Genomic DNA, 26,794 nt, shown 5'->3' with positions numbered 1-26,794 from the left:
TTCTAATATTGTGATATCTTGTTTACTTCCATATGGTTGTATTATAATCACTATATAGTAATGATTGATTGTATGACTCATACTTTAGTTAACAAATTCCCCATTATCTAGGTTGTTTTTAGTTTTTCAGTACTGAAAATTATGTAATATGCTTATACCTTATTTATATTCTCATTCATGATTATTTTCCTAGAATATGTTTCTAGAAGTAGAATGTAGGGTCAAAGCATATGCATGTTTAAAGGCTTTTGAAACACATTGTCAAAATGGCCACCAGAAAAGTTGCATCAAATTAAATTTCTACCAGCAATATTTGAGTGCCGTTCTAATATATTTATCAATGTAGGATATTATTTTTGTTCAACCTTAACAAATTGTGTAGGCAAAAATGACATGTTACTATTTTATTTATTTATTATTTTTTAAATTGTATGGTTTTTATCTTTATTTTTCTTTGCTTCTATCTCTATTTTTACCCTATTCTGTAAACAGTTTCTAAATATCTCATTGCCTTTATTTATTTTTAATTAAATTTTTAATTTACATCCAAGTTAGCATATAGTGCAACAGTGATTTCAGGAGTAGATTCCTTAATGCCCCTTACCCATTTAGTCCATCCCCCCTCCCACACCCGTCCAGTAACCTTTGTTTGTTCTCCCTATTTAAGAGTCTCTTATGTTTTGTCCCCTTCCCTGTTTTTGTATTATTTTTGCTTCCTTTCCCTTATGTTTATCTGTTTTGTATCTTAAAGTCCTCATATGAGTGAAGTCATATGACACTTGACTTTCTCTAATTTCGCTTCGCATAATACCTTCTAGTTCCATCCATGTAGTTGCAAATGGCAAGATTTCATTCTTTCTGATTGCTGAGTAATACTCCATTGTATAGATATACCACATCTTCTTTATCCATTCATCCATCAATGGACATCTGGGCTCTTTCCATACTTTGGCTATTGTTCACAGTGCTGCTATAGACATTGGGGTGCATGTGTCCCTTCAAAACAGCACACCTGTATCCCTTGGATAAATATCTAGTAGTGCAATTGCTGGGTCATAGGGTAGTTCTATTTTTAGTTTTTTGAGGAACCTCCATACTGTTTTCCAGAGTGGCTGCACCAGTTTGCATTCCCACCAGCAGTGCAAAAAAAGATCCTCTTCCTCCGCATCCTCGCCAACATCTATTGTTGCCTGAGTTGTTAATGTTAGCCATTCTGACAGGTGTGAGGTGGTATCTCACTGTGGTTTTGATTTGTATTTCCCTGATGATGAGTGATGTTGAGCATTTTTTCATGTGTCAGTTGGCTATCTGGATGTCTTCTTTGGAGAAGTGTCTATTCATGACATGTTATTATTTTAAAATATAGATCTGTTACTAGTAAGATTAGACATATTCTTATGTTTGTTAAAAAATTGTGATTTTTAAATTGCCTGTTAATTAATATATCTTTCCATTTTTATATTTAGTTACTACTCTTTTTAAAAATGTTTATTTATTCATTTTGAGAGAGTTAGAACATGAGCAGAGGAAGGAGCAGAGAGAGGAGAGAGAGAGAATCCCAAGCTGGCTCCCCATTGACAGCACAGAGCCTGATGTGGGACTCAATCTCACAAACACTGAGATCATGACCTGAGCCAAAATCAAGAGTTGGATGCCTAACTGACTGAGCCAGCCAGCCTCCTCTAGTTACCACTAATTCTTAAAAAATAACTTGTAATGTATCTTTGTCCCTTTGCCTCCAAAGAACTCCAGAAAAACACCTTTTATTTAGAAGATTATTGAGTGAAATAACTACTGAGTGGGTCATTCCACTAATATTCCAAAATATGTGACTAATATATTCCTTCACTTGAAGGATAATATGGTTCTGTAAATCAATGAGAAAGCAACTACTCAGAGATCAGTGATTGGTATTTGCCTCTTAGGTATCCATTAAACAAAGCAATTATGTTATTTATTTGGTATTGCAGAAAAAATTTTGTGACTTTTTAGAATGCCTTAATATCATTGTTTTCAAAGTATTTAGTATCTTACTTACATTTTGCTTTCCAGCAAAATGTCTTACCGTTTGAAAGGTTTCCTGTAAAGTTTCTTAATGTTAGTTTGTCATTTAATAAATAGTTTATTTAAATGATCTTTTTTTTCCCATGTGGATGGATATGTAGAAAATGCCAAAATGTGTAATTCCAAGGATTATAATTTTAGACTTACTATTGTTGTAAAAGTAGAGACGGAGTAGCAATTGCAGCATATCTATTCCCATTTATTAAAAGCTATCAAGGGCTAGACATTGTGCTAAGTGATTACATTATGTTCTCCAGGGAACTATGAATTGGGTATTAGCTTCATTTTATGAATGAGGAAACTGCTCGTTTATCTCCTCTTTGAAACTGAAAAAAATGGACTCTCTTATTTGAACTTACATTTCTCTCAGCACCTAGTTCAGTGTCTTGCAGATATGTTGTGTGTGTTTCATAAGGGTTTTTGATGAAGTTAACAAAGGATTGTTCATTGGATTAAGCCATAACTTACAGATAATGTAACAAAGATTGCTGTTGTGTACTTTTTTTCTGGCAATAAATTTAGAGGCTCAGGACATACATTAGCAGGTATTCCTTTTAAAAAATGAAGAATAACAACACATAATTCAGGTGGAGAGGAAAATGTCAGGAATCGTAAGGTTTAGGGTAATTGGACAAAAGAAAAAATAGAGGTAATTATAAGTTAATTAGCCGCTGCATCAGAATAATTAATTCTGTTATATTTAACTACAAAATAACTGAGTTATAGATTTAAAATGCATACATGATTATAGCAAGACTTGCATCTGACATGAAACTTATTTTTCTTCCCAAGTGTAAAGTACAGTTCATCCAGCTTCCTGTGCTTTGCCAAAAGAATAAATGTCTTCCCAATACTTTCATAGAAAATTGTCTACTAGTACATTATAGTTAATTTTTCCTGTTTTTCTAGACGGAAGAGCCTACCTCTCGTCTTTCCAGCTACCTGATAGCTATTAACTGTGCTGCATGTATATCTAAATTGTATCTATATTCACTCATGTATTTTAAATAACTAGTTTAAATTGCAATGAAATTGCACCCTGTGTTTTGCATTCATTTTACTGAACCCTGCTACTGCGGTCTCAGTACTTATTCAATGCGTGCTAGTGGATTACTTACAGCTATCCTAGTCAAGTGATCATGTAAATCCTCCCTTCATTTTGAGAATTGCAGGTTTTGAATACAGAAAACATTTTCATAATACCTGTATTATTGCAGTGTTATGGTTCTGACACTGTTTTCATTAAAACTTGCCATTTATAGGAATTTAGATTTGAATCATTTTAAAATCTCACTAGGTGCAGAAGCGATGTGTCTGATAGATAGAAGTGGATAGTAGGCTTTTGCTTTATTGTTTAGTTTTAATGTGAAGGGCTGTTTTCAGGTACACCCCCTTTTTTTCCCTTCCTGCATTTTCTCAAAATTAACAGAAAGATTTGCTCCTATAACAAGTTATCTATAAATTATTTTTCTTGAATTTGAAGTCATAGCTATCCTGTGGAGAAATGGAAAATTTGCTATTAACATAAAACAGTTGGTAACATGTTGACCGACTGAGGACAGAACATAATTTTATATGGAAGTCAGTTTTATTTTAATTTGAAATGTCACAGAATCACATCTTGCGTACAGACTTGCTGTAAGCTTTTTTCTTTTAATTATTCCCATATATCATGGGAATGGGAGGGGGCAGAAATGCTTGCTTTTCATGCTTTCTTTGTGGGTTATTTCGTTTTTTATTCCTTTACTGTCATTGTAGTAGGGTATTAGGAGAGAGCAAACAAATAGCTGTGGTCAACCATGTTAAAGTTACTTGTTTCTTTAGAACTAATTTTAATGCAGTAGTTAAACATTTCCTCTTTTTTTTTTTTTAAGTTGATTTATTTATTTGTGAGGAAGAGAGAGAGAAAGCAGGGATGGGCACAGAGACAGAGGGAGAGAGAGAATCTCAAGCAGGCTCTGTGCCGTCAGTGCAGAGGCTGATGTGAGGCTCAAATTCACAAATCGTGAGATCATGACCGGAGCCGAGACCAAGGGTCAGATGCTTAACTGACTGAGCCACCCAGGTGCTCCTAAACATTGTCAATATAAAGTATCTGAAAATATCTGTTACCAGAAACTATATGTTTTATGGGTTTTTATTTTAACTGTACTTGTTCCAATATGGGTCTATCATGTTCATTACTGTTATTGAGAAATTGATACTACGTGAGGGTAAAAAGAGACTGGTGGGAGGGACAACAGTGGAGGGTTAAAAGCACAGAGCTGGACTTCTGCTTCTGGTTATTAAGGAGTAACTAGTGTTAGACTAACCTCCGCCTAAGAATACCTATAAAATCTGGAGGAAGAAAACAAAAAAGCTGGAGGAATAAAAGCCACTGTATGAAGGCATAGGTGAACGCCTGAAACAGGACATGAGGGTCTAGGTTCAACAGATTGAGAAAAGACTATCTACACTCTGAGAAGCACCTGACCTTCTTGTCACAATTTCTCCTTAAAGCAATCATTGACTTCTAAGCGGCACATATGTAGGATGAGACACTGAGAAATCAAGACCAAAGTAGTTGCTAACTGCTTAAAAAGCTAAGCAGAGATGTGGAACTCTCACAAGGCTTTAGGGACAAAACTTAAATTTGATTGCCAATCAAGAAGAGGCCTGGGAAACACCCCAGCCTTTCAGCCCAGAAAAACTACACTTAGGAGAAAGAAGAAACAGGGACCAGGCCAGTCACAACTGGATCAGTAGGTAATCTACCTATATTCTGTGTGTTTACCAGAAGAAAATTAAATCCTCTGTTGAAAATATGAAGAGCTTCTACAAATTTTCATTCATAGTTTCCAACATTGGGTAAAAAATTATCAGACATGCCAGGTAATAAGACTAAATGACCAAAAACCAAGAGAAAGCAGACAATAGAAACTAACCCATTGGTATCCACAAACTAGCTTTGTCACAGACTAGGAGTCTGGAGTTCTCTCTTGTGCAGCAAGAGAGCAGACATAGAATTGAATACGAGAGAGACTAGTGTCTGGGAGGAGACAAGAGCCCCAAACAAAGCTCTTGTCTGCGTATTGAGCTCTCAAGATCTTACACACATGGTGATGTGAAGAAAACAAGATCTTACACACGTGGTGAACATGAAGAGAACAATCAGATAGTAATTGTTAACTTGTGTGTGTAAGAAGCAAAGGGTCGGGGCGGGGGGGGGGGGTGGCGATCAAAGCACAATAGTATATTGGCACCAGATGGAAAGTAATTTCCTGCAGGTGATATAACAAGTTATGCGTGATTCCATTACAATAATCTCGCTAGCTAACCTTGGACGCTTTTGCCCCGTGGTGGCAGCTTTCCACCCTAAACTTTTTTCTAAGCCATTTATGTAAATATATGGAATTCTTGAACGTATTTCCCCACATAGCTTTAGCAGACACCGACTTAAATTAGTATGTTTTATATGTTCAAGAAAATTAGATGAAGAGATGGAGAATTTCATCAGAGAACTGGAATCTATAAATAGAATCAAGTGGAAATAATAGAACTATAGCATTCTAATTACTGCAATTAAGAATTCAATGGATTGGTTTAATAACAGATTAGACTTAGCAAAATAAATTATTAACTAGAAGATCAGTAAAAACTCTCCTGATTGAAGCAGAGAGATAAAAGTTTAGAAAATATAGATAAGAGTGTGAGAGGGGCGCCTGGGTGGCTCAGTCGGTTAAGCGTCCGACTTCGGCTCAGGTCACGATCTCACAGTTCGTGAGTTTGAGCCCCGCGTCGGGCTCTGTGCTGACAGCTCAGAGCCTGGAGCCTGCTTCACATTCTGTGTCTCCCTCTCTCTCTGCCCCTTCCCTGCTCATGCTGTGTCTCTCTCTGTCTCAAAAAAATAAATAAACATTAAAAAAAAAAAGAGTGAGAGAGCCATCTCAGACTCAGTGAAAAGGTCTCACACATATGTAATTGGAGTCTCAGCAGGAAAGGACAGAGAGAATATGGAGGGGCAAAAGCAATATTTGAAGAGATATTGGCCAAGAATTTCCCAAAACTAAAAAAAGTCATTAATCCACAGCTTCAAGCTCTATACACCACAAGAATAAATGAAAAGAAACCATACCTGGGCACATCATAGTAAGATTTCTAAAGGAAAAAGCCCAACCAAACAACAACCAACAGAGAGAAAATCTTAAAAGCAGTGAGAGAAAAGATACATATTATCTTCAAAGGAGCAAATATGGGACTGACCGATTAACTTTTTACTAGATGGGAAGGAATCCAGAAGACTGTAAAGGACACCTTTAAAGTGATGAAGACAAATAATGACTAGTCATTTAGAACTCAATACCAGTGAAAATCTCCTCCAAAAATGAAGTTGAAATAAAACAAAATTTGTCAGTAACCAATTGGCACTAAAATAGAGTCATTCTTCAGGCAGGAAAAATGATCTCGGATATCAGCAAGGTAAGCAGGAGTGAATGAAGAGCAACAAAAACAGGAAATAAGTGGGTAAAACTAAATGAATATTGAGTATTTAAAATGATAATTTTATGACCAATGGCCATAGCTGCAGTGTTCAAAATATGTTGTGCATGGATTTTGTGTAGTATTGAGACTATGCTTCCCACAGGCTGCTCCTTGCCAATGACTGAAAGAGGCAGGGAGACTAAGGAATTCCTGGGATCATGGGAATCCTCCAATGGCCGACTTTGGGTCAAGGAACCCCTGATAGGCTTGCAAAGGTTTTCTTAGATGGTGTGGCATTCTAGGACACTTCCAACTCAACTTCTCTTCCCTCTCAACTTTCCAAACCCAGGTTGAGACTTCCATCATACTCTAGCTTCCTCCTCATTTTCTCTCACAGGCATTTTCCCTCATAGTCATTTTCCCTAATAAAGTCCTTATACATTTAACCATATGTCATGGCATCTGCTTCTCAGAAGACTCAGACAAACACAGTAGAATTAAATGTCTGAGCATAGCACAAAAGACCGGAGGCAGTAACTGGAGTTAAAGTGTTGTAAGGTCCTTGGGTTAATGGATAATTAATTTAAGGCAGACTGTAATAAGTCAAGAGAAACTAACAAAATGATAAAAGAATGTATAATAAACTGGGGAGAAGTAAAATAATAAACACTTGAAAAATTCAAGAGGGAGAGGAAGGAGAAAAAAGGAAAAATAGCTGGCATAAATAGAAAACTAAAAATATAATGGCTGATTTTGTCCTACATGGAATTTTTCTTTTTTTAAAACATTTTTTAACGTTTATTTATTTTTGAGACAGAAACAGAGCATGAGCAGGTGAGAGGCAGAGGGAGAGGGAGACTGAGTCTCTCAGACACTGCACTATATGGAATTTTTCTTAATGGTTTCTAGCATTGATGTCCTTTGAGAAAGGTCATTTTTACTATACCATAAATGGTTATCTTTTTTTTAAGTTTATTTAATTTTGAGAGAGTGAGTGTGTGAGAGTGTGTGAGAGAGGGGAGGGGCAGAGAGAATGGGAGAGAGAATCCCAAGCAGGCTCTGCGCTAACACAGAGCTTGATCTCACGGACCAAACCGAAATCAAGAGCCAGACGCTTAACTGACTGAGCCCCCCAGGTGCCCCCAGAAATGATTATCTACATCTTATATTTATAACTTTATTTTGTAAATTTAAATTATGATGATTCTAGAATCACTCTAAAATAAAGTATGAATTAGGCTTCTACCGTTTTCCTCACCACTCAAATGATTATCCAGTGATCCCAGTACTAATGATTAAATGGATTATCTTTCTCTACTGATTTGAAATGTCAACCAACTTGATCAAATTAATTCCTAAGTAAACCCATGTGTAAATTAGATTACTGTATTTGTCCAGTTTTGTTTAAAACAGTGTAAGTACACACAGTAAGTACTCAATACTTGTATGAACAAAGAAAAAAATGAGGGAATTTGCAATACTGTTTTTTTCTTTTTATGTGGTAGGACAAGGATATCTTCACTACTATGCTCTTTCAAAATGTTCCTGACAATCCTTGACTGATCATTTTTCCAGATAAATTTTACAATAATTTTATTCAGCTTCTCCTCCCAAAACATTCTTTGAGGTTTGACTGGAATTGAATCAAAACTACAGATTATTTTAGGGGAGGATTGACATCTAATAATACTGCCTTCCTATTCAAGAACAAGATATGGCTGTCCATTTATTGAAATTTTCTTTTGTGTTTCTAAGACTTGTGTAGTTTTATCTAGGTTTTCCATATTGCCTTTTTTTGTTGTTAAATCTTTTGTGAAAACTTGTTCTATGCTAGACATGAGATCACATAGCAGCAGATATGATTGATATGGTCTCTGACCTTCTGGAACATAATAACTAGTGGAAGGTAGGACACAGGCAAGTAACAGATAGTATTGTTTGCTATTTGGTCATTTTCCAGTCTTTACCATGTTGCAGTGTACATCTTGGTTTATTAAGTTTTGTCTGCATTTCAAAATTGTTTCTTTTTTAAGAAAAATTTTTTAAATGTTTATTTATTTTTGAGAGAGAGAGAGAGACAGAGCATGAGCAGGGGAGGGGCAGAGAGACAGAGAGAGAGAGAGACAGAATCCAGAAGCAGGCTCCAGGCTCTGAGCTGTCAGAACAGAGCCTGATGTGGGGCTCGAGCTCACAGACTGTGAAATCATGATCTGAGCGGAGGTCGGACGCTTAATGGACTGAGCCACTGAGGCACCCCCAAAATTGTTTCTTTAGGATGGATTGTAGAAGGGAAGCAGGACCTATAGTATTTGCAATCTTAACCTAAACAAGAAAACAGTTCTCTAGTTCCCTTCTATAGAGCCTAAATAAATTGTTCTCTAATTAGAACATTTTTTCAAAATTTCAAATTGTTATTATTTTATTGTATGTTGATCTTGTGTTCTGTGACTTTCCTCATTGAAATTGTTAGTTCTAGGAGCTTTTGGTTTTTGTTGTTGTTGTTATTGTTGTTGGGCAGATTCTCCTTTGGGTGGATTCCTTGGGATTTTCTATATAGACTATCATATCATCTGGAAATAGGGACAGTTTTAGTTCTTCCTTTCCAATCCATATACTTTTTGTGTCTTTTTATTGCCTTATAGTTCTGGCTAGACCTTCCAGGATTATATTGAATAAGAATGGTAAGAGCTGACTTCCTTGCTTTATTCCCAGTCTTAGGGGGAAAGCATTTAGTCTTTTTATCATTTTTTTAATGTTTAGTATTTATTTTTGAGAGAGAAAGAGACAGAGTGTGACTGGGGGAGGACTAGAGAGAGAGAGAATCTGAAGCAGGCTCCAGGTTTCGAGCTGTCAGTGCAGAGCCCGACTGGGGCTCTAACCCACGGACCACAAGATCATGACCTGAGCTGAAGTCGGATGCTTAACCGACTGAGCCACCCTGGTGCCCCAGTTTTTTATCATTAAGTGTAGTGTTAGCTGTAGCTTTTTGTAGATGCTTAACTTTATCATGTTAAGGAAGTTTCTCTCCATTTCTTGTTTGCTGAGAGGTTTTGTAATGAATAGATGTTGAAGTTTATTATTTTTTTGTGTGTCAATTGATATGATTCTCTTTCTTCTTCAGCCTGTTAATATGGTAAGTTACATTGATCTTCACATATTGAACCAGCCTTGTATCCTTGGAATAAACCCAGTTTGGTTGTGGTATATAATTCTTTTTATGTACTGCTGGGTTCTGTTTGCTAATATTTTGTTATGGGTTCTTGCATCTATATTTATGAGAGATATTGGTCTGTCTTGTTTGTTTTGTTCTGTACTGCCTTTGTTTGGTTTTGACATCAGCCTAACAGTGAATCAGGAAGTGTTCCCTCCTTTTTTTATTTTGTGGAAGAGACAGTGTAGAGTGCTGTTAATTCTTCCTTAAATATTTGATAGAATTCTCCAGCGAAACTATCTGGGCCTGGGTATTTCTTTTCTGTGTGTTTTTAAACTACAAAGTCAATTTCTTTAATAGTTATAGGGATATTCAAATAATCTGTTTAATACTGAGTGAGTTTAGGTAATATGTGCTTTTCAAATAATTGGTCCATTTCTTCCAAGTTGTTAATTTATGTGCATAGAGTTGCTCATAGTATTCCCTTTTGCTTTTAATGTCTGCAGGGTCTGTCATGATATCCCTGTTTCATTCCTGATAGTGGTAATTTTGTAATTTTTGTCTTCTCTCTTTTTCTGTCAGTGTAGCTAGAGGTTTGTCAATCGTATTGATTTTTTTCAAAGAACCAGATTTTTGTTCTGTTGACTTTCCTTTATTGTTTTTTCTTCTTTCAGTTTCATTGACATCTGCTCTTATCTTTATTATTTCCTTCTGCTTGGTTTGGGCTTATTTTTCTCTTTTCCTAGTTTGTTAAGGTGGGAGCATGAGATGCAATGGACAAAATTTTAAGTTTTTTCTCAATATTTTATATTTTTGGCTGGTAATGTGAATGGAATATTTTTCTATTATATTTGCTAAGTAGTTATTTTTTATCTATAAAAATTGTTGAGTGTTTTCATTTATTTAAAGGAACACCTCACTGATACTCTATTGAATTGGTAATTTTAAAATCTGTCCTCTAGGGGGGCACCTGGGTGGCTCAGTCGGTTAAGTATCAACTCTTGATTTCGGCTCAGGTCATGATCTCATGGTTCGTGAGATTAAGCCCTGCATCAGACTCTGTGCACAGAACCTGCTTGGGATTCTCTCTCTCCCTCCCTCTCTCTCAAAAATAAATAAACGTAAAAAAATCCTTCAATTCCATCCTCTTTGGCTTTTCGAGTATGTAATTAAGTATCAGTGGTCCTACTTCCTTTTTCTAGTAGAATTATACTTTTAGAAATATAAATTTTTTCCAAGCATATAAAATTAGGAGGTCATAGAGGAAAATTGGGGAGAGACTTTCCAAAAAAAAGACCTCATTTTAGTCATACACCAGCTAGCCAGTGAACCAAAGATTGCAGAAAGCTGTGATGGATGGTAGGAGTAATATTCTAGTGTGTGTGTGTGTGTGTGTGTGTGTGTGTGTGTGTGTGTAAATAACACATCTTCTTTATCCATTTATCAGTTGATGGACATTTGGGCTCTTTCCATATTTGGCTATCGTTGATAGCACTGCTATAAACATTGGGGTGCATGTGCCCCTTCAAAACAGCATTCCTATATCCTTTGAATAAATATCTAGTAGTTCAATTGCTGGATCATGGGCTGGTTCTGTTTTTAATTTTTGAGGAACCTCTGAACTGTTTTCCAGAGCGGCTGCACCAGTTTGCATTCCCACCAGCAGCGCAGAAGAGATTTCTTTCTCTGCATCCTTACCAACATCTGTTGTTGCCTGAGTTGTTAATGTTAGCCATTCTGTGTCAGTTGGTCATCTAGATGTCTTCTTTGGAGGAGTGTCTATTCATGTCTTTTGCCCATTTCTTCACTGGATGATTTGTTTTTTGGGTATTGAGTTTGATAAGTTCTGTATCGATTTTGGATACTAACCCTTTATCTGATATGTCATTTGCAGATATCTTCTCCCATTCTCTTTATGCCTTTTCGTTTTGCTGATTGCTTCCTTCTCTGTGCAGAAGCTTTTTATTTTGATGAGGTCCCAGTAGTTCATTTTTGCTTTTGTTTCCCTTGCCTCCAGAGACGTGTTGAGCAAGAAGTTGCTGCGGTCAAGGTCAAAGAGGTTTTTGCCTGCTTTCTCCTCTAGGATTTTGGTGCCTTCCTGTCTTACATTTAGGTCTTTCATCCATTTTGAGTTTACTTTTTGTATGGTGTAAGAAAGTGGTCCAGGTTCATTCTTCTGCATGTTGATGTTCTGGTTTCCCAACACCATTTGCTAAAGAGGCTGTCTATTCCATTGGATATTCTTTCCTGCTTTGTCAAATATTAGTTGGCCATACGTTTGTGGGTCCATTTCTGGACCCACTATTCTGTTCCATTGATCTGAGTGTCTGTTTTTGTGCCAGTACCATACTATCTTGATGATTACAGGTTTGTAATATAGCTTGAAGTCCAGAATTGTGATACCTCCAGCTTTGCTTTTCACTTTCAGGATTGCTTTGCCTGTTTGGAGTCTTTTCTGGTTCCATACAAATTTTAGGATTGTTTGTTCTAGCTCTGTGAAGAAGGCTGGTGTTATTTTGATAGGGATTGCATTGAATATGTAGATTGCTTTGGGTAGTGTCAACGTTTTAACAATACTTATTCTTCTAATCCATAAGCATGGAATAGTTTTCCATTTTTTTGTGTCTTCTTCAATTTCTTCCATAAGCTCTCTGATCTGTCTTCCCTTATAGATTAAAGACTTTTTTTTCCCGTGTTGCTTTCATAATCTTTACTTGTCTGTGTATTTTGTGAATTTGACTATGATATTCCTCGTTGATGGTCTGTTTTTGTTGAATCTAATGGGAGTTCTCTGTGCTTCTTGGATTTTGATGTCTGTGTCTTTCCCCAGGTAAGGAAAATTTTCTGCTGTGGTTTGCTCACATAAACTGTCTACTCCTTTTTCTCTCTCTTCATCTTTTGGGACTTCTATGATTCAGATGTTATTCCTTTTTAATAAGTCACTGGGTACTCTAATTTTTGTGTCATGCTCTTTTGCCTTAGTTTCCCTCTTTTTTCTGCTTCATTATTCTTCATAATTTTGTCTTCTATATCGCTGATCTGCTTCATCCATTCTTGCCGCTGTGGCATACAACTGAGATGCAATCTCAAATGTATTTTACTTCTTTTGTCTCCGCAGAAAGGGATTCTCTGGTGTCTTCTATGCTTTTTTCAACCCCAGCTAGTATTCTTATTATCATGATTCTAAATTCTGGTTCAGACATCTTGCTTATATCTGTGTTGAGTAAGTCCCTGGCTGTCATTTCTTCCTGTTCTTTCTTTTGGAGCGAGTCCTTCATTTTGTCATTTTGGAGGAAGAAAAATAATTAATAAAAAAATTAAAATTAAAAAATTAAAAGCAACACAAAAAATCAAATAAAGGAAGCTAGATCCTAGGTGCGTTTTGGCCTGGTTTTTGAAAGAAGCTTGATAGAATAGAGAAAAAAGGGAAAGAAAAGAAAAAAAAGTAAGAAGTGTTAAAAATTTAAAAATGTATACAACAAAATAGAATAAAATGAAATGAGGAAAGTAAAGTAGAATTTAAAAAATTACAAAAAATAAAAACTATAGCAAAAAATTCTTAAAAATTTTTAACGGAAAATAAAAATAAAATGTTCTCTTTCTGTATCAAAGAATAAGAAAAAAAATATGGAACACTTCACAAATTTGCATGGCATCCTTGCTCAGGGGCATGCTAATCTCTGTATCATTCCAATTTTAGTATATGTGCTGCCAAAGCGAGCACTTAGATGTGTTGCTTTAAATGGCTATTTTCTTGTACCACTTTTCTTTTGATAATGAGAATTTCCTGTTTGAAAGCTTTTAAACCTATTCTGAAAGTCTTCCTGAAAGATCCTTTTTGAATTGTTAACTGTGGTTACCTCCAACTGAAATTGGATGAGGGAACTTTCACTTCTTTATATTCACAGAGCTACATATCTGTGTCAAAGTGCATCAATATCAATCTGTCTGTCTATCTCTCTATTTCCTAGGACAGTGCCTGGCATTTAGTAGATGCTCAATAAGTATTTGTTGGAGGAATGAGAACTAAATAGAGAAAAATCTCATTTTTGTCTTTAGAGAATTTATAATCTAATGGCAGAGATAGAAGCTATACGTGCAAAAAATCAAGAATGCTTATATGAAAGGAAAAGCTTATTTTCCTTTACAGGCACATATTCCTTAAGTTCATCCTAATGGTAAATTTTAATTTGAAGGAGTTTGGGGGCACCTGGGTGGCTTAATCTGTTAAGCGTCTGACTCTTGATTTGCCCAGGTCATGATCTCACGGTTCATCTGCTTGGGATCCTCTCTCTCCCTCTCTCTCTGCACCTCCCAAGCTTGTGCTCTCTCTCTTTCTCTAAACATAAATACTTTTTTAAAATGAAGGAGTTTTAATTTGATTCGGGGGGAATTGAGAGTCAAATTTTAGGGAAGAGAATTATGACATGTGAGTAGAAGATATTTGGGCTACGTTTTGGAGGACTGCATTGTGTAAGGGGGTAAGATTCTTCATCTTTCATGAGGTAGTTAGATCCTGAACCACATCTTTGAGCATGGATATGTATAGCAAGGAGCAGAGATGTCCGAACGCACGATGGCTTTTTAAGTTTTTTGGTGGAAATGCCTTGCAAATATGGAATTCTGAGGCTCTCTGTAACCATGGTCATGTTGTGTTTGCTAAAGAGATAAAATAGTTTCTTTTTCTAAAATAAAAAACTCCTTAAAATATCAAACTTTACATATGAAAGCAGAAAACAAAATATAATGCCATCTGTTTTATCACACACAATGGACATTTAAATATTTTAAGTAGTCCAGCAGATTTATGTTCATTAAAATCCCACTAACTAATAATGTGTTTTGTTTGCTTCATTCCCACTCAGGTTACAGTTCACACTTTCAGATAAGAGTATTAATATCAGCCACAGAAATTACAGGAAAAGGAGTATTTTATTTTGTAAAGAACGCCTTGTATAATACTGGAAACCAAGCACTGTATTCTTTTAATATTTGCTTCCCAGAATGGATAGGCTCAGATGATAGTTACTGATATTGTCAGTTCACTGCTAACTAAATACACCTTAAAAATTTTTGTAAGGACAACGAGATTGAGTGTATTTTGCATTTTTGATTCCTTCTTAGGAAGTTACAGATTTTACCTGATAGTAATGGTTTTGAGATTTAGTGTGTTTTATATTTTTTAAGAAATCTTCCTTATGATAGTGGAATGAGACGAATAGTTATGATACAAGGTTTGTTCGTAGTCAATCTCTAATTTATCCCTATCCCAATATCTAATTTATCCCAATATCTCATGTTATATATTATCAACAGAGAAAGCAGTTCATGATTGCAGCATGTCAACCTGCAAATTCATATGTATTTGATGATTTTTGAAATGATTTTCCTAGGAAATATAACTTTTGAAACAATGATGGAAATTCTCCGAGATAAACCAAGTGGCATTAATATGGAGGGAGAATTCCTGACCACTGCAAGCATGGTTTCTATTTTACCTCAAGACTCCAACCTTCCTTGCATTCACTTCTTTACAGGGACTCCTGATCCTGAGAGGTAAAGTCACAAAATACTGTAAACCAACAAGGGGTCAGGGGCTAGGATAGTCATCAGTCTGTTGGTGATTTTGCCAGGCTAACTTTTTCTTACACAAATAGGACAATAATTTTTGGATATATTTTCTGTTCAGGTTGTAGGCTGCCATTTACATATGTGCATTCCTGCCATAACTATTCTCATTTTTTAGGACAAAAATGTTAATAGTTTCTTGTCTGCAGTTATCCTTACTCTCTTTGGCCAAATATATTTAAAATTGTCAAGAAAAGAAAGTAGATGGTTTTCTTTTGCAGATTTCAGTATTATAATATTAGATGGTTAAGAATACTAAGAAGATTAAATGATGTAGTTGTGCTGGATTTAGATGGTTACTTATCCGCTCATATCTAGAAAATATGTGCCTGTAAAACTTAAACTATCAGTAGTTGAAGTTATATCTAAAATTGGATTTTAGATATGTTACAATTGTCTTAAGTCATTAGTGTCTCTCATAGAACTTAATGCACATTACATTGAGAAATGATCTTATATTCTCTCAGTGTTACAGTCTTTCATGTTATTAAAGATCACTTCAAGAAGATGGAGTGAGACTTGAGGCCACTTTATTAATACTGCTGCTGTGATTTCATTCCAGATCCTAATCCTCAATCTGTAACATTGAGGATTGTTCTTACCCTTCAACTATGGAGTTTTCAGTAGAAAATGATGGACTATAATTTCACTGGACACTGTTTCTGTGCCAGGCCCTTCTAACTAGAGGGTATCTTAGAAGATTTAGCATAATGCTAAATATTTTCCTATCCCCACTATCCCCACAAGCCAACTCTATGACTTTTTTTTCTAGATCTGTTTTTAAGCCTTTCATATTTGTGCCAAATGTTTCACAACTATTGGATACCAGTTCACCAACATTTGATCTTGAAGACCCAGTTAAAAAGAAACCACGTTTTCAGTTTCAGCCTGACAGAAGACACCCACTCTATCAAGAACATCAACAGGCATTGGAAGTAATAGACAAAAAGGAGGTATGATTAAATTATATTCTCTGTTTTATCATTAAGAACAGTTTAAAGTGTGATTCAGTCCACATTTTGAACTTTGGAACTTCACCTTTCTTTCCTTCCTTCATGTAAAAATAGGTTTAAAAATAGTTTAGACTCTCTCTCTCCCTCAAAAATAAACAAACATTTAAAAAAATAATAAAAGCTTTTAAAAATAAAATAAAAATAAAATAGTTTAGATGTTCAATTATAGTAGAGCTCAAACCAAAGATTTAAAATAATGGTTAAGAATGCACTATGAATCTCTTAGAGAAATTTAGTATATTAAACATAATAACAATACCTAACATTTATTGGGCACTTTTTATACACTCGGCACCATGGTATCATTACGCAAAATAGAATATTTTATTTAATCTTCAAACCACTTTATGAGGTAAATACTATTGTTATCTCCATTTCACTGATAAGGAATCTCCATTTACTGAGACTTAGAGAGTTTAAGTAGCTTGCTTAGTTTATATCTCACACCAAAAATTACAGAGCTACTGGAGGGCAGTTAACATGATCTCTTACATACAAAATGTTCTTAATCAGATAGCCTCAGATTAATTTTTATTGGAAATGCTTAACACTCCTTAGACTTAATAATGAATTGGAGTCTTTTTTTAAAAATGGTAAGTGCTTATTATTTTTAAATGTAAGCAGTATAGAAGATGAACATCATCTAAAATCTCATCTCTAGAAATAAGCAGATATATTTTTGGGCAGACAGATTGACAAATAATTTTCTAATATCCATACCTCTTCAGCTTTCTTCCCTCTCTGTCCCAGAGATAAAATATAAATTAGAAGGAAATGGAAGAGCTAGCTGGAGGTTTTTTACAGAACCATCAACTGATTCCCTCCAGGGAGGAAAAGATTGGCCATCTTGTACCTTTCCACACCTGTTTGTACCGGCTCCCGATTTCTATTGGTATCATTCCTTTTACTTCCTCGAGATGTATACATTTACATTCTTTCTACATAAAATGCATTGTATCAGTTGTCTTCCAGGTAATTATTTATTTACTTTTGTCTGTAGTATTTTTGCACGGTTGCCATTCCCCCACCCGCTTTGCTTACACTTAAAGCAGAGAACTCTGGCTAGACCTCCTGTTTGCTGTGGATTCTTGACACTTGCTTTATCTTGGACTACTTTGTTTTCACTTGTAACTTACAGTGTAAAACACTTTTTGTAGGTAGCCGGTGGCATGGAATGAGAGGCAGGCAAGTTGTTCTAGGGGCATTAAGTACGCTGATGAGAGCCCAGTCTACCGGCCAGTGGTGTCATCCACTGCGTGGGCTTGGCTTACACTCCTGACTGAGCACAGTCCTGTGACAAATGAGCCCCCTGGTCCTTCTTGCCTTTGCTCAAGTTCCTCAGTGATATGTTTCAAGAGATATGTCTGCTCTGGAGGGATTTTCCCTCACTTCTCCCTGAGCAGCCTCCACACTGCCACTAATCGCTTACTTAGTTCTCAGCATTGTCAGCTTCCTTTCCCCTCAATACTGTTTCTGGAAGGTTGGTTGTGTAGACTTATTATTAAATGCTTGTTAAATTAAAATGCTGATTGACATTTTTCTAAGTAATATTGAAATTAAAATTTAAAAGCTGTTAGTATTTTAGGCTTTATTTAATAGCCATTAAATGTTGATTGACAACAGAAAGTAATGGAGAAACCATAGAACCTGAAGGAAGAAGTGTCAAAGAGCTGGATTCTAGTCTCCTTTTTTTTTTTTACTGAAGTATAATTGACACAAAATGTTAACATTAGTTTTAGGTGCACAATATAGTGATTGGACAAATCGATACATTATGCTATGCTCACCCCACGTGTAGCTGCCATCTGTCACCATACGATGCTATTACAATACCACTAACTATATTCCTTATGTGCCTTTTATCCCCATGGCATTCATTCCATAACTGGACACCAATATCTTCCTCTTCTCTTCACTCATATTGTCTACCTCCTCACCCCCTGTCATCTGGCAACCATCAATTTCTTTGTTCTCTGTATTTATGGGTCTAATGCTGCTTTTTGTCATTTGTTTTGTTTTTTAGATTCCACATATATTATGCAGAATCATATGGTATTTGTCTTTCTCTGGTTCTAGTCTATTTTTATGACTTAGGGAGAGTCAGTGCTACTGGTAGTTTTAATGTACGTTTCTTGATTACTGATGAGGTTGAAAAGCTTCTCAGATGTTTATTAGCCATTAGTATTTCCTCTTAAATGACTTGCCTGTTCTTTTCCTTAGCCTGTTTTTCAATTGTTGCTTGGTTGTTTTTGTCTTTTGCCTCAGAGAGGCAAAACTATATGAATTTTGAGTCTTTGTTATATTGCAGTTTTTTATCTCAGTTTATTATTTAACTTTTTTTCAGACAGAAGTTTTAAGTTAAGTCCATTACATTTGTTAGTCTTTTCCTTTAAGGCATCTTGATTTCATGCTTCTAGAGGCCTGCTTCATCTCAAAATAAATATAACTTCTGTATTTTCTTCTAGTATGTATGTGTGTGTGAAAAAAATACTTAGTTCTTGAATTTTTCTGAAATTTCTTTCTATTTTTTCATGTTTATTTAAGAGAGAGAGAGAGAGAGCGTGTGGGAGGAGGGGCAGAGAGAGAATACCAAGCTCCGCATTGTCAGCGCAGAGCCCAACGTGGGGCTGGAATTCACGAACCCTGAGATCATGATCTGAGCTGAAATCAAGAGTCTGGTGCTTAACTTACTGAGCCACCTAGGTGCCCCTGAAACTTATTTTTGTGTATGTTATGAAGTAGGGATTCTAACTTTGTTTTCCAAGAGGTGACCAATTATTTCAATACCATTTATAGACAAAATATATTTTTTTCTCACTAATATGTAATGTAGTGTTTCGTCAGAAAAAGTTGATCCAATTTGATTTTAAAGTCCATGTTTAGATTAAGCATCTTTGTTTTGTGGAATTCTGCCCTATAATGGTTCAAATTTTTAAAATTATTCTTACTTTCTAGTAACTTTCTTCTTATATATTTTTTCTCTCAGTACCTACCCTATAACTGGTCATGGTAATTCACCAATAACTTAAAAATTCCTTTATTCTATATGAGTAATGACCTTTCCCCCGATTCTTGAAACAGGGAGGAATCATAGAGAAAATGTCTTTTTTAGTTGTTCTTTCCCTTGAATACTACTGTTCTTTTTCCTTTGTTTAATCTGATAATATTGATTTTAAATATAGAAGATCCACCTTCATAAAAATATCTTAGCCTCATTTTTCAGCAACCTTCCCCAGACACAATATCATAGTTTCAATGGTCCTGTAAATTTTTCTTTTAGGTTTCTTGCTTATAGACTAATCCTATGCAATTATGCTTAATCTTTTCTACTAAAAATACCTAATAAATTGGAGTTAATCCATTAATTCAATATAGAACAAAGATTTTTCCTGAAGAATTTCATTCCGTACTATATCTAAAGAATGAGAGGGGAACCAAACTAGAAGTGGAAACCAGAATGAAAAAAAAAACTTGTCTGTAGAGTGGTTTGGAATTTGGTTAGACTTATATGTGTGTGTGTATTTACTGATTTTTATTTTTTCATTGTTCAGGAAAAAGCCAAAACTATGTTGGACAACATGAGGAAACTGGAGAAAGAACTATTCAAAGAAATGGAATCAATTCTTCAAAACAAGCATCTTGATGTTGATAAAATTGTTAATCTCTTTCCCCAGTGTGCAAAAGATGAAATTAGAATTTATAAGTCAAACATTAGTTCTTAGTGTCATATAAATGGTCAACAATCTTCCTCAAAGTCAGAATCTATCACCTTGGTAAATGATATAACCTAGTTTGAGTAGATCTGATTTTTCTTTAATAGCATTTACCTAATGGCCTATTAAAACTACACATAGTCTTGCTGAAATATTGAGAAAGAAAATAACATTGGAATTAGGCACATATATCATGGAATAGCCAGGAGTTATTTCAGGTATTTGTGTGTGTGTGTGTGTGTGTGTGTGTGTGTGTGTGTGTGGTTTTTTTCCAGCCATAATACCTTTTTAAAAATTACAATAATTAAATATTCAATTCTGCATAAAGTATGAAATATTAAAATAATGAATAGGTTTATATTTAGTATATTTATGTATTGTCCTCAAATAATTTTCTCAATTACAGCAAGAAAGTAGATTTTTCTTTAGTAATGGAAAATATTGTTTCTCAAGTAATGAGTTTTTTCTCATAGGCAAATATTAATCATCTCTAACAAAATTTTCTAGATTTATACATTGTCTTACTACAGTGTATTAATCCTGCAAATGTGCTTTTATTAGACACAAACATGCTTTTTGTCAAGACTTGGCATCAGTGAGCTTTTAGCTCTGATTATCAAGCACTTTTTCAGCCATGCACCCTTATAGGCTTTTATGGTAATGTTTTTAGAAGAGCTTGTCTGGGGGATTAGGAAATGGGATAAGGGAACCAAGACCTCAGGAGATACTGTTTCTGTGTCTTGAATCTTTCTCAAATTTTGTTTCTCTTCACTCAGTGAAAACAGCAACAGGAATGAGATAGTGGCAACGAAATAGAATTATTAGTGTATTATGAACATGAAGAACATTATAGTGCATAATGTATTATGAACATTATTAATAAGTAATATTTACCCAAAGTTTATAAAACTTTGTTAAAGTTACATAGAGATTACCAAGTAAGACTCAAAGTTGCAACTATAAAACAAAAGAAGAATCCAACTCAACATTATTTATTGGTTTCTAGAAATATCTATTTTAGGTTTTTTATTATATTATCATATTTATTGGTTGCTATCATTGTAATTAGGATTATTACTAAAGTAGTGGATGATTAAAGAAAATTTCTTTTTTTAAGTTCTCTCATAAAAGCCATAATCTGCTTAGGGGTGCCTGGGTGGCTCAGTTGGTTGAGCATTCGACTTCGATTTAGGTCATGATCTCATGGTTTGTGGGTTCGAGCCCCACCTTGGGCTCTGTGCTGACAGCTCAGAGCCTGGAGCCTGCTTTGGATTTTGTGTCTCCTTCTCTATCTCCCTCTCCCCTGTTCGTGCTCTGTCTCTCTCTGTCTCTCAAAAATAAATAAATGTAAAAAAAAAAAATTAAAAACCACAATCTGCTTGATTTTGCTTGTCTAATACAGAGCTACCATTACAAAAGAAAAGAGATTTGTCTCAAGTACTCAGTTAATTATGTGTTTGCTTTACAGATGGTTCAGTGAAAGCCTCTCCCCAAGTCATGAAGACCTTTGGCCAACCCCCATACACCTCCTTTCTCTCTCTTAATATATGGGGAAACTAAGGGTAAGCAGGCTGTTCATTTATCCAGGGGCACATACTTGAATCTTATTTCTCTCTCTGGGGCTCACATGTTTTCTCTTCCTCCTTTCATACCACCCTAGTCTCAATTAGCACTGTCTCTCACCTGGACAACTGCAGTGAACTGTCCTACACCCATTTTTGTTTTTTTATCTCCATTCACATGGGTCACTGCAGCAGAGTGATCTCTTGGGAATGTAAATCTAATAATAAATTTCCTTCCTAAAACTTTTTAAGAAAATATTTTTTTATAGCTGTTTTAGGTTTAAAGCAAAACTGAGCAGAAAGTACAGAGTCCCTGCATACGTCCTGTCCCACCTCCAACTTTCCCCCCTCTGTCAACATCCCACACTAGAGTAATACATTTGTTACAATTGATGAACCTACACTGACATATCGTTATCACCCAAAAGCCATAGTCTACGTTCGGGTTCACTCATTGTACCTTCTATAGGTTTGGACAAATGTTTAATGACGTGCATTAGTGAGTATTATACAGAATAGTTTCACTGCTTTAAATATCCTCTGTGCTCCACCTATTCATCTCTCCCTCCCCCTAATCCCTGACAGCCACTTAACCTTTTTATTATCTCCGTAGTTTTGCCTTTTCTAGAATGTCATATAGTTGGAATCGTACAGTATATAGCCTTTTCAGATTTGCTCTTTAACTTAGTAATATGCATTTAAGATTCCTCCATGCCTTTTCATGGCTTGGGAGCTCATTTCTTTTCAGTGCTGAATAGTATTCTGGATATTTTGATTGCGGATACCCAGTCATAAAACCATAGGTCCTACTGAAGGACACCTTAGTTGCTTCCATGTTTTGGCAGTTATGATAAAGCTGCTATAAACATCTATGTGCCAGTTTTTTGTGTAGACATAAGTTTTCAGTTCATTTGGATAAATACCAGCAGCATGAGTGCTGGATGGTATGGTAAGAGTATGTTTAGTTTTGTAAGAAACTGCCACACTATCTTCCAAAGTGACTATCATTTTGCATTCCACCAGCAATGAATGAGAGTTTCTGTTGTTCCACATCCTTACTTATCATTTGGTATCGTCAGTGTTCGGGATTTTGGCTATTCTTATAGATGTGTAGTAGTATCTCCTTGTTTTAATTTGCATTTCCCTGATGACTTATGTTGCAGAGCATCTTTTAATATGCTTAATTTCCCTCTGTATATCTTCTTTGGTGAGATATCTGTTCAGATATTTTGCCCATTTTAAAAATCAGGCTGTTCATTTTCTTATTGTTGAATCTAAAATTCTTTTAAAAAGTCATTGAGATAAGTCCCGGTCCTTAAGAACTATCAATGAGATCTTGCTGATCTGCCCATCTGTATCTTATTATATTTTGCTAGGTTTTTTTTTTTTTTTTCTTTTCATAATCCCCTTTATCTCTTTCACCATCCCCCCACCCACCTCCCCTCTGGCAACCACCAGTTCGTTCTCTATTTAAAAGTCTGTTTGGTTTTTGTTGCTGTTGTTCCTTTGTTTTCTTAAATTCTGCACATGAGTGAAATCATATGGTATTTGTCTTTTTTATTTCACTTGGCATTATACCTTCTAGGCCCATCCATGTTGTTGCAAATGGCAAGATTTCATTCTTTCCTATTGCTGAATAATATTCCATTGTATATATGCACCACAGTTTCTTTATCCATTCATCTATCAATGGACACTTGGGTTGTTTCTGCATCTAAGCTATGTAAGTAATGCTGCAATAAACATAGGGGTGCATATATCTTTTCGGATTAGTGTTTTTGTTTTCTTTGGTTAAATACCCAGTTGTGGAATTAGTGGATCATATGGCAAATCTATTTTTAACTTAAAAAAGAAATGTTTAATTTATTTTGACAGAGAGAGGGGAGGGGAGGGGCAGAGAGAATCCAAAGCAGACTCCATGCTGTCAGCACAGAGCCTGATGAAGGGCTCGAACTCACAACCCATGAGATCATGATCCGAACCAAACTTAAAAGTCAGACGCTTAACTGACTGAGCCACCCAGGTGCCCCTCTATTTTTAACTTTTGAAGGAACCCCTGTACTGTTTTTGCAGTGCCTGCATCAATTTGCATTCTCACTGACAGTGTAAAGGGACCCTTGTACACTATTGCCTTTTTAAAAAGCTTTTACTCTGCTGCTTTTTTTTTTTTTTTAAGTTTATTCATTTATTTTTGAGAGAGAGAGAGAGCACAGGTGGGGTATGGGCAGACACACACACACAGAATCTGAAACAGGCTCCAGACTCTGAGCTGACAGCAGAGAGCCCAAGGCCGAACTCGAACCCATGAACCATGATGAGATCATGACCTGAGTTTAAGTTGGATGCTTAACTGATGGAGCCGCCCAGGTGTCCCTGGTCTTTCAGGGTTTTTTAATGTTTCAAGTTTTTATTTAAATTAGTTAACATACAGTGTAACATTAGTGAGAATTTAGTGATTCATCACTTACATATAACACCCAGTGCGCATCATAGCAAGTGCCCTCCTTAATACTCATCATTTAGCCCATCCCCCACCCACCTCCCTCCATCAACCCACCGTTCTCTAAAGTTAAGAGTCTCTTTCATGGTTTGCCTCCGTATCTTTTTTTCTCCTTCCCCTATGTTCATCTGTTTTGTGTCTTAAACTCCACATATGAGCGAAATCATCGTATTTGTCTTTCTTTGACTGGCTTGTTTCGCTCACTACACTGCTCTTTCAAATCCTTGAATGTGCCCAGCTCCTTCACAATGGCTGTGCCCTCTGCTTGCACCATTCATTTCACATCCTCCTTTTTATGTAAGTAGTTGTTTTTATCCTTTAGAATTTTGCTGAAGCAGGAGTTCCTCAGGAGTTTTCCCCATACCACAAGGTCAAGTCTGTTGTTACGTACCCTCAGAGCCACATGTGATCCTGATCACAAGTGTAATTATATGTTTCACATCTGTTTTTCACAGTAAAATAGAAGCTTTATGAGGTTAGGAACCCCACTGTTGTGTGCTCAGTATTCAACATTGTGTTGGCACAAGTTAGAGGCTCAATAAATATTTGTTAAATGAACATTGAAGTGCTGATGGAAATAATGTACCCAGTCCTCTGTAAAGTTGAGCAAATTATTTAGACAATCTATCTGTACAACTTGGTAACCTTTGTTAAGTCTCCGGTCGACCTGTTGCTTTTTTACATATTCAAAATGGGAATAATAACTCCCTAAAGACTGATATTATTATAAGGATATGTAAATTAATTAAGTTTAGGAGACTTTCACTATGTAAATCTAATATGGTATTTGGGTTTTGGTAATTGTGTGGGTAATTAATGCCTTGTAGTCTATTTTAGAAAATTTAAGACTTCCTTTTTTTTTAAATGTTTATTTATTTTTGAGAAACTGAGAGAGACAGAGCATGAGCAGGAGAAGAGCAGAGAGAGAGAGAGGGAGACAGAATCCGAAGCAGGCTCCAGACTCTGAGCTGTTAGCACAGAGCCTGAGCCTGAGGCGGGGCTTGAACCCATGAACCGTGAGATCATGACCTGAGCTGAAGTTGGGCGCTTAACTGAGCCACCCAGGCACCCTGAAAATGTAAGGTTTTCTTAAATTTCAGGTGTTTCTTAGGAGTAAAAAATATAGTTTTTTTTGAAATTAAGCTTTTTTTTTTTTTTTTTGGTTAATCCTTCAGTGATATGGTTTATTATTTACCATGATGTAATAAACCAAGGGAATAACTAATAAACTGAGTACTTTAAGAGTCTCATGCTCTACTGACTGAGCTAGCCGGGAACCTTAAACTGAGTACTTTAGAGAAAGCTAGTTTGTTTGATCTTTGTTGAAAACGTCAATTTATATATTAATCTTCAACCAAAAAAACTTTTATTTTTAATTCCAGTACAGTTAACATACAGTGTTATATTTGCTTCAGGTATACAATAGACTGAGTCAACAATTCCATATATTACTTAGTGCTCATCAAGGTAAATATGCTCTTAATCCCATTCACCTGTTTCACCCCCCCCCCCCCCCCCCCCCCGGAAAAAATCTGTTTTTTCTCTATCATTTACAGTTTGTCTTTTGGTTTCTTGTTTGTTGTTGTTTTGTTTCTTAAATTTCACATATGAATGAAATCATATGGTATTTGTCTTTCTCTGACTTAGTTTGCTTAGCATTATACTCTCTAGATACAACCATGTTGTTGCAAATGGCAAGATTTCATTTTCTTATGGCTGAATAATATTCCATTGTGTATACACACACACACACATCTTTTTTTTTTTTTAAACGTTTTATTTATTATTGAGAGATAGAGAGAGACAGAGCATGTGCATGGGAGGGGCAGAGAGAGGAGGAGACACAGAATCCGAAGCAGGCTCCAGGCTCTGAGCTGTCAACACAGAGCCCGATGTGGGGCTCAAACTCACAAACTGCGAGATCATGACCTGAGCCAAAGTCAGACGCTCAACCAACTGAGCCACCCAGGCGCCCCTACCTCATCTTCTTTATCCATTCATCTATCAATGGACTCTTGTTGGCTATTGCAAATAATGCTGTAATAAACATAGGGACACACATCTTTTCAAATTAGCGTTTTCGTATTCTTTGGGTAAATACCCAGTAGTGTGATTACTGGATCATATGGTAGTTCTATTTTTAATTTTTTTCTCTGTTTTTAATTTTTTATGGAACCTCCATATTGTTTTCCACAGTGGCTGTACCAGTTTGCCTTCCCACCAACAGTGCAAGAGGGTTCCTTTTTCTCCACATCCTCACCAACACTTGTTGTTTCTTGTGTTTTGATTTTAGCCATTCTGACACGTGTGAGGTGACATCTCTTTTGATTTTGATTTGCATTTCCTGATCATGAGTGCTGTTGAGCATCTTTTCATGTGTCTGTTGGCCATCTGTATGTCTTCTTTGGAGAAATGTCTGTTCATGTCTGCCCATTTTTAATTGGATTGTTTTTTGATGTCAAGTTGTATAAATTCTTTTATATATTTTGGATACTAACCTTTCATTGGATATATCATTTGCAAATATCTTCTTCCATTCAGTAGGCTTTTAGTTTTGTTGATCAACCAAAAATTTTACCCTAGAAATAATTATTCAGCCTCGAGTTTTGGAAATTTAGTTCCTACTTGTAACATTTATGAAAAATAGGTTCTACAGAGTGTGTTCTTTTCTTAATTAATTACTTCAGGCTTTTCTCATACCA

General features: G+C 35.7%; 1 protein-coding gene and 1 non-coding gene across 2 annotated transcripts in view; one reads left to right on the top strand and one right to left on the bottom strand.

Annotated features, from left to right (window-relative positions):
• Positions 1-25,612, top strand: part of SCRN3 (secernin 3) — a 36,672-nt gene extending 11,060 nt beyond the window's left edge. Inside the window, exons 6-8 of the mRNA XM_049616017.1 lie at positions 15,070-15,232; positions 16,077-16,257; positions 19,869-25,612. Of these exons, the coding sequence (XP_049471974.1) occupies positions 15,070-15,232; positions 16,077-16,257; positions 19,869-20,039 (515 nt within the window). The 3' untranslated portion in view covers positions 20,040-25,612. The remainder of the gene's footprint in view (positions 1-15,069; positions 15,233-16,076; positions 16,258-19,868) is intronic.
• Positions 13,298-13,400, bottom strand: LOC125911957 (U6 spliceosomal RNA). The gene has a single exon (XR_007454536.1). It is a non-coding gene; the product is annotated as a U6 spliceosomal RNA (small nuclear RNA).
• Positions 25,613-26,794: the final 1,182 nt, after the last annotated feature.

Source organism: Panthera uncia (genome assembly GCF_023721935.1).
Source record: "Panthera uncia isolate 11264 chromosome C1 unlocalized genomic scaffold, Puncia_PCG_1.0 HiC_scaffold_3, whole genome shotgun sequence".
Taxonomy (NCBI): domain Eukaryota; kingdom Metazoa; phylum Chordata; class Mammalia; order Carnivora; family Felidae; genus Panthera; species Panthera uncia.
This window is presented reverse-complemented; position numbering and strand designations above follow the sequence as displayed.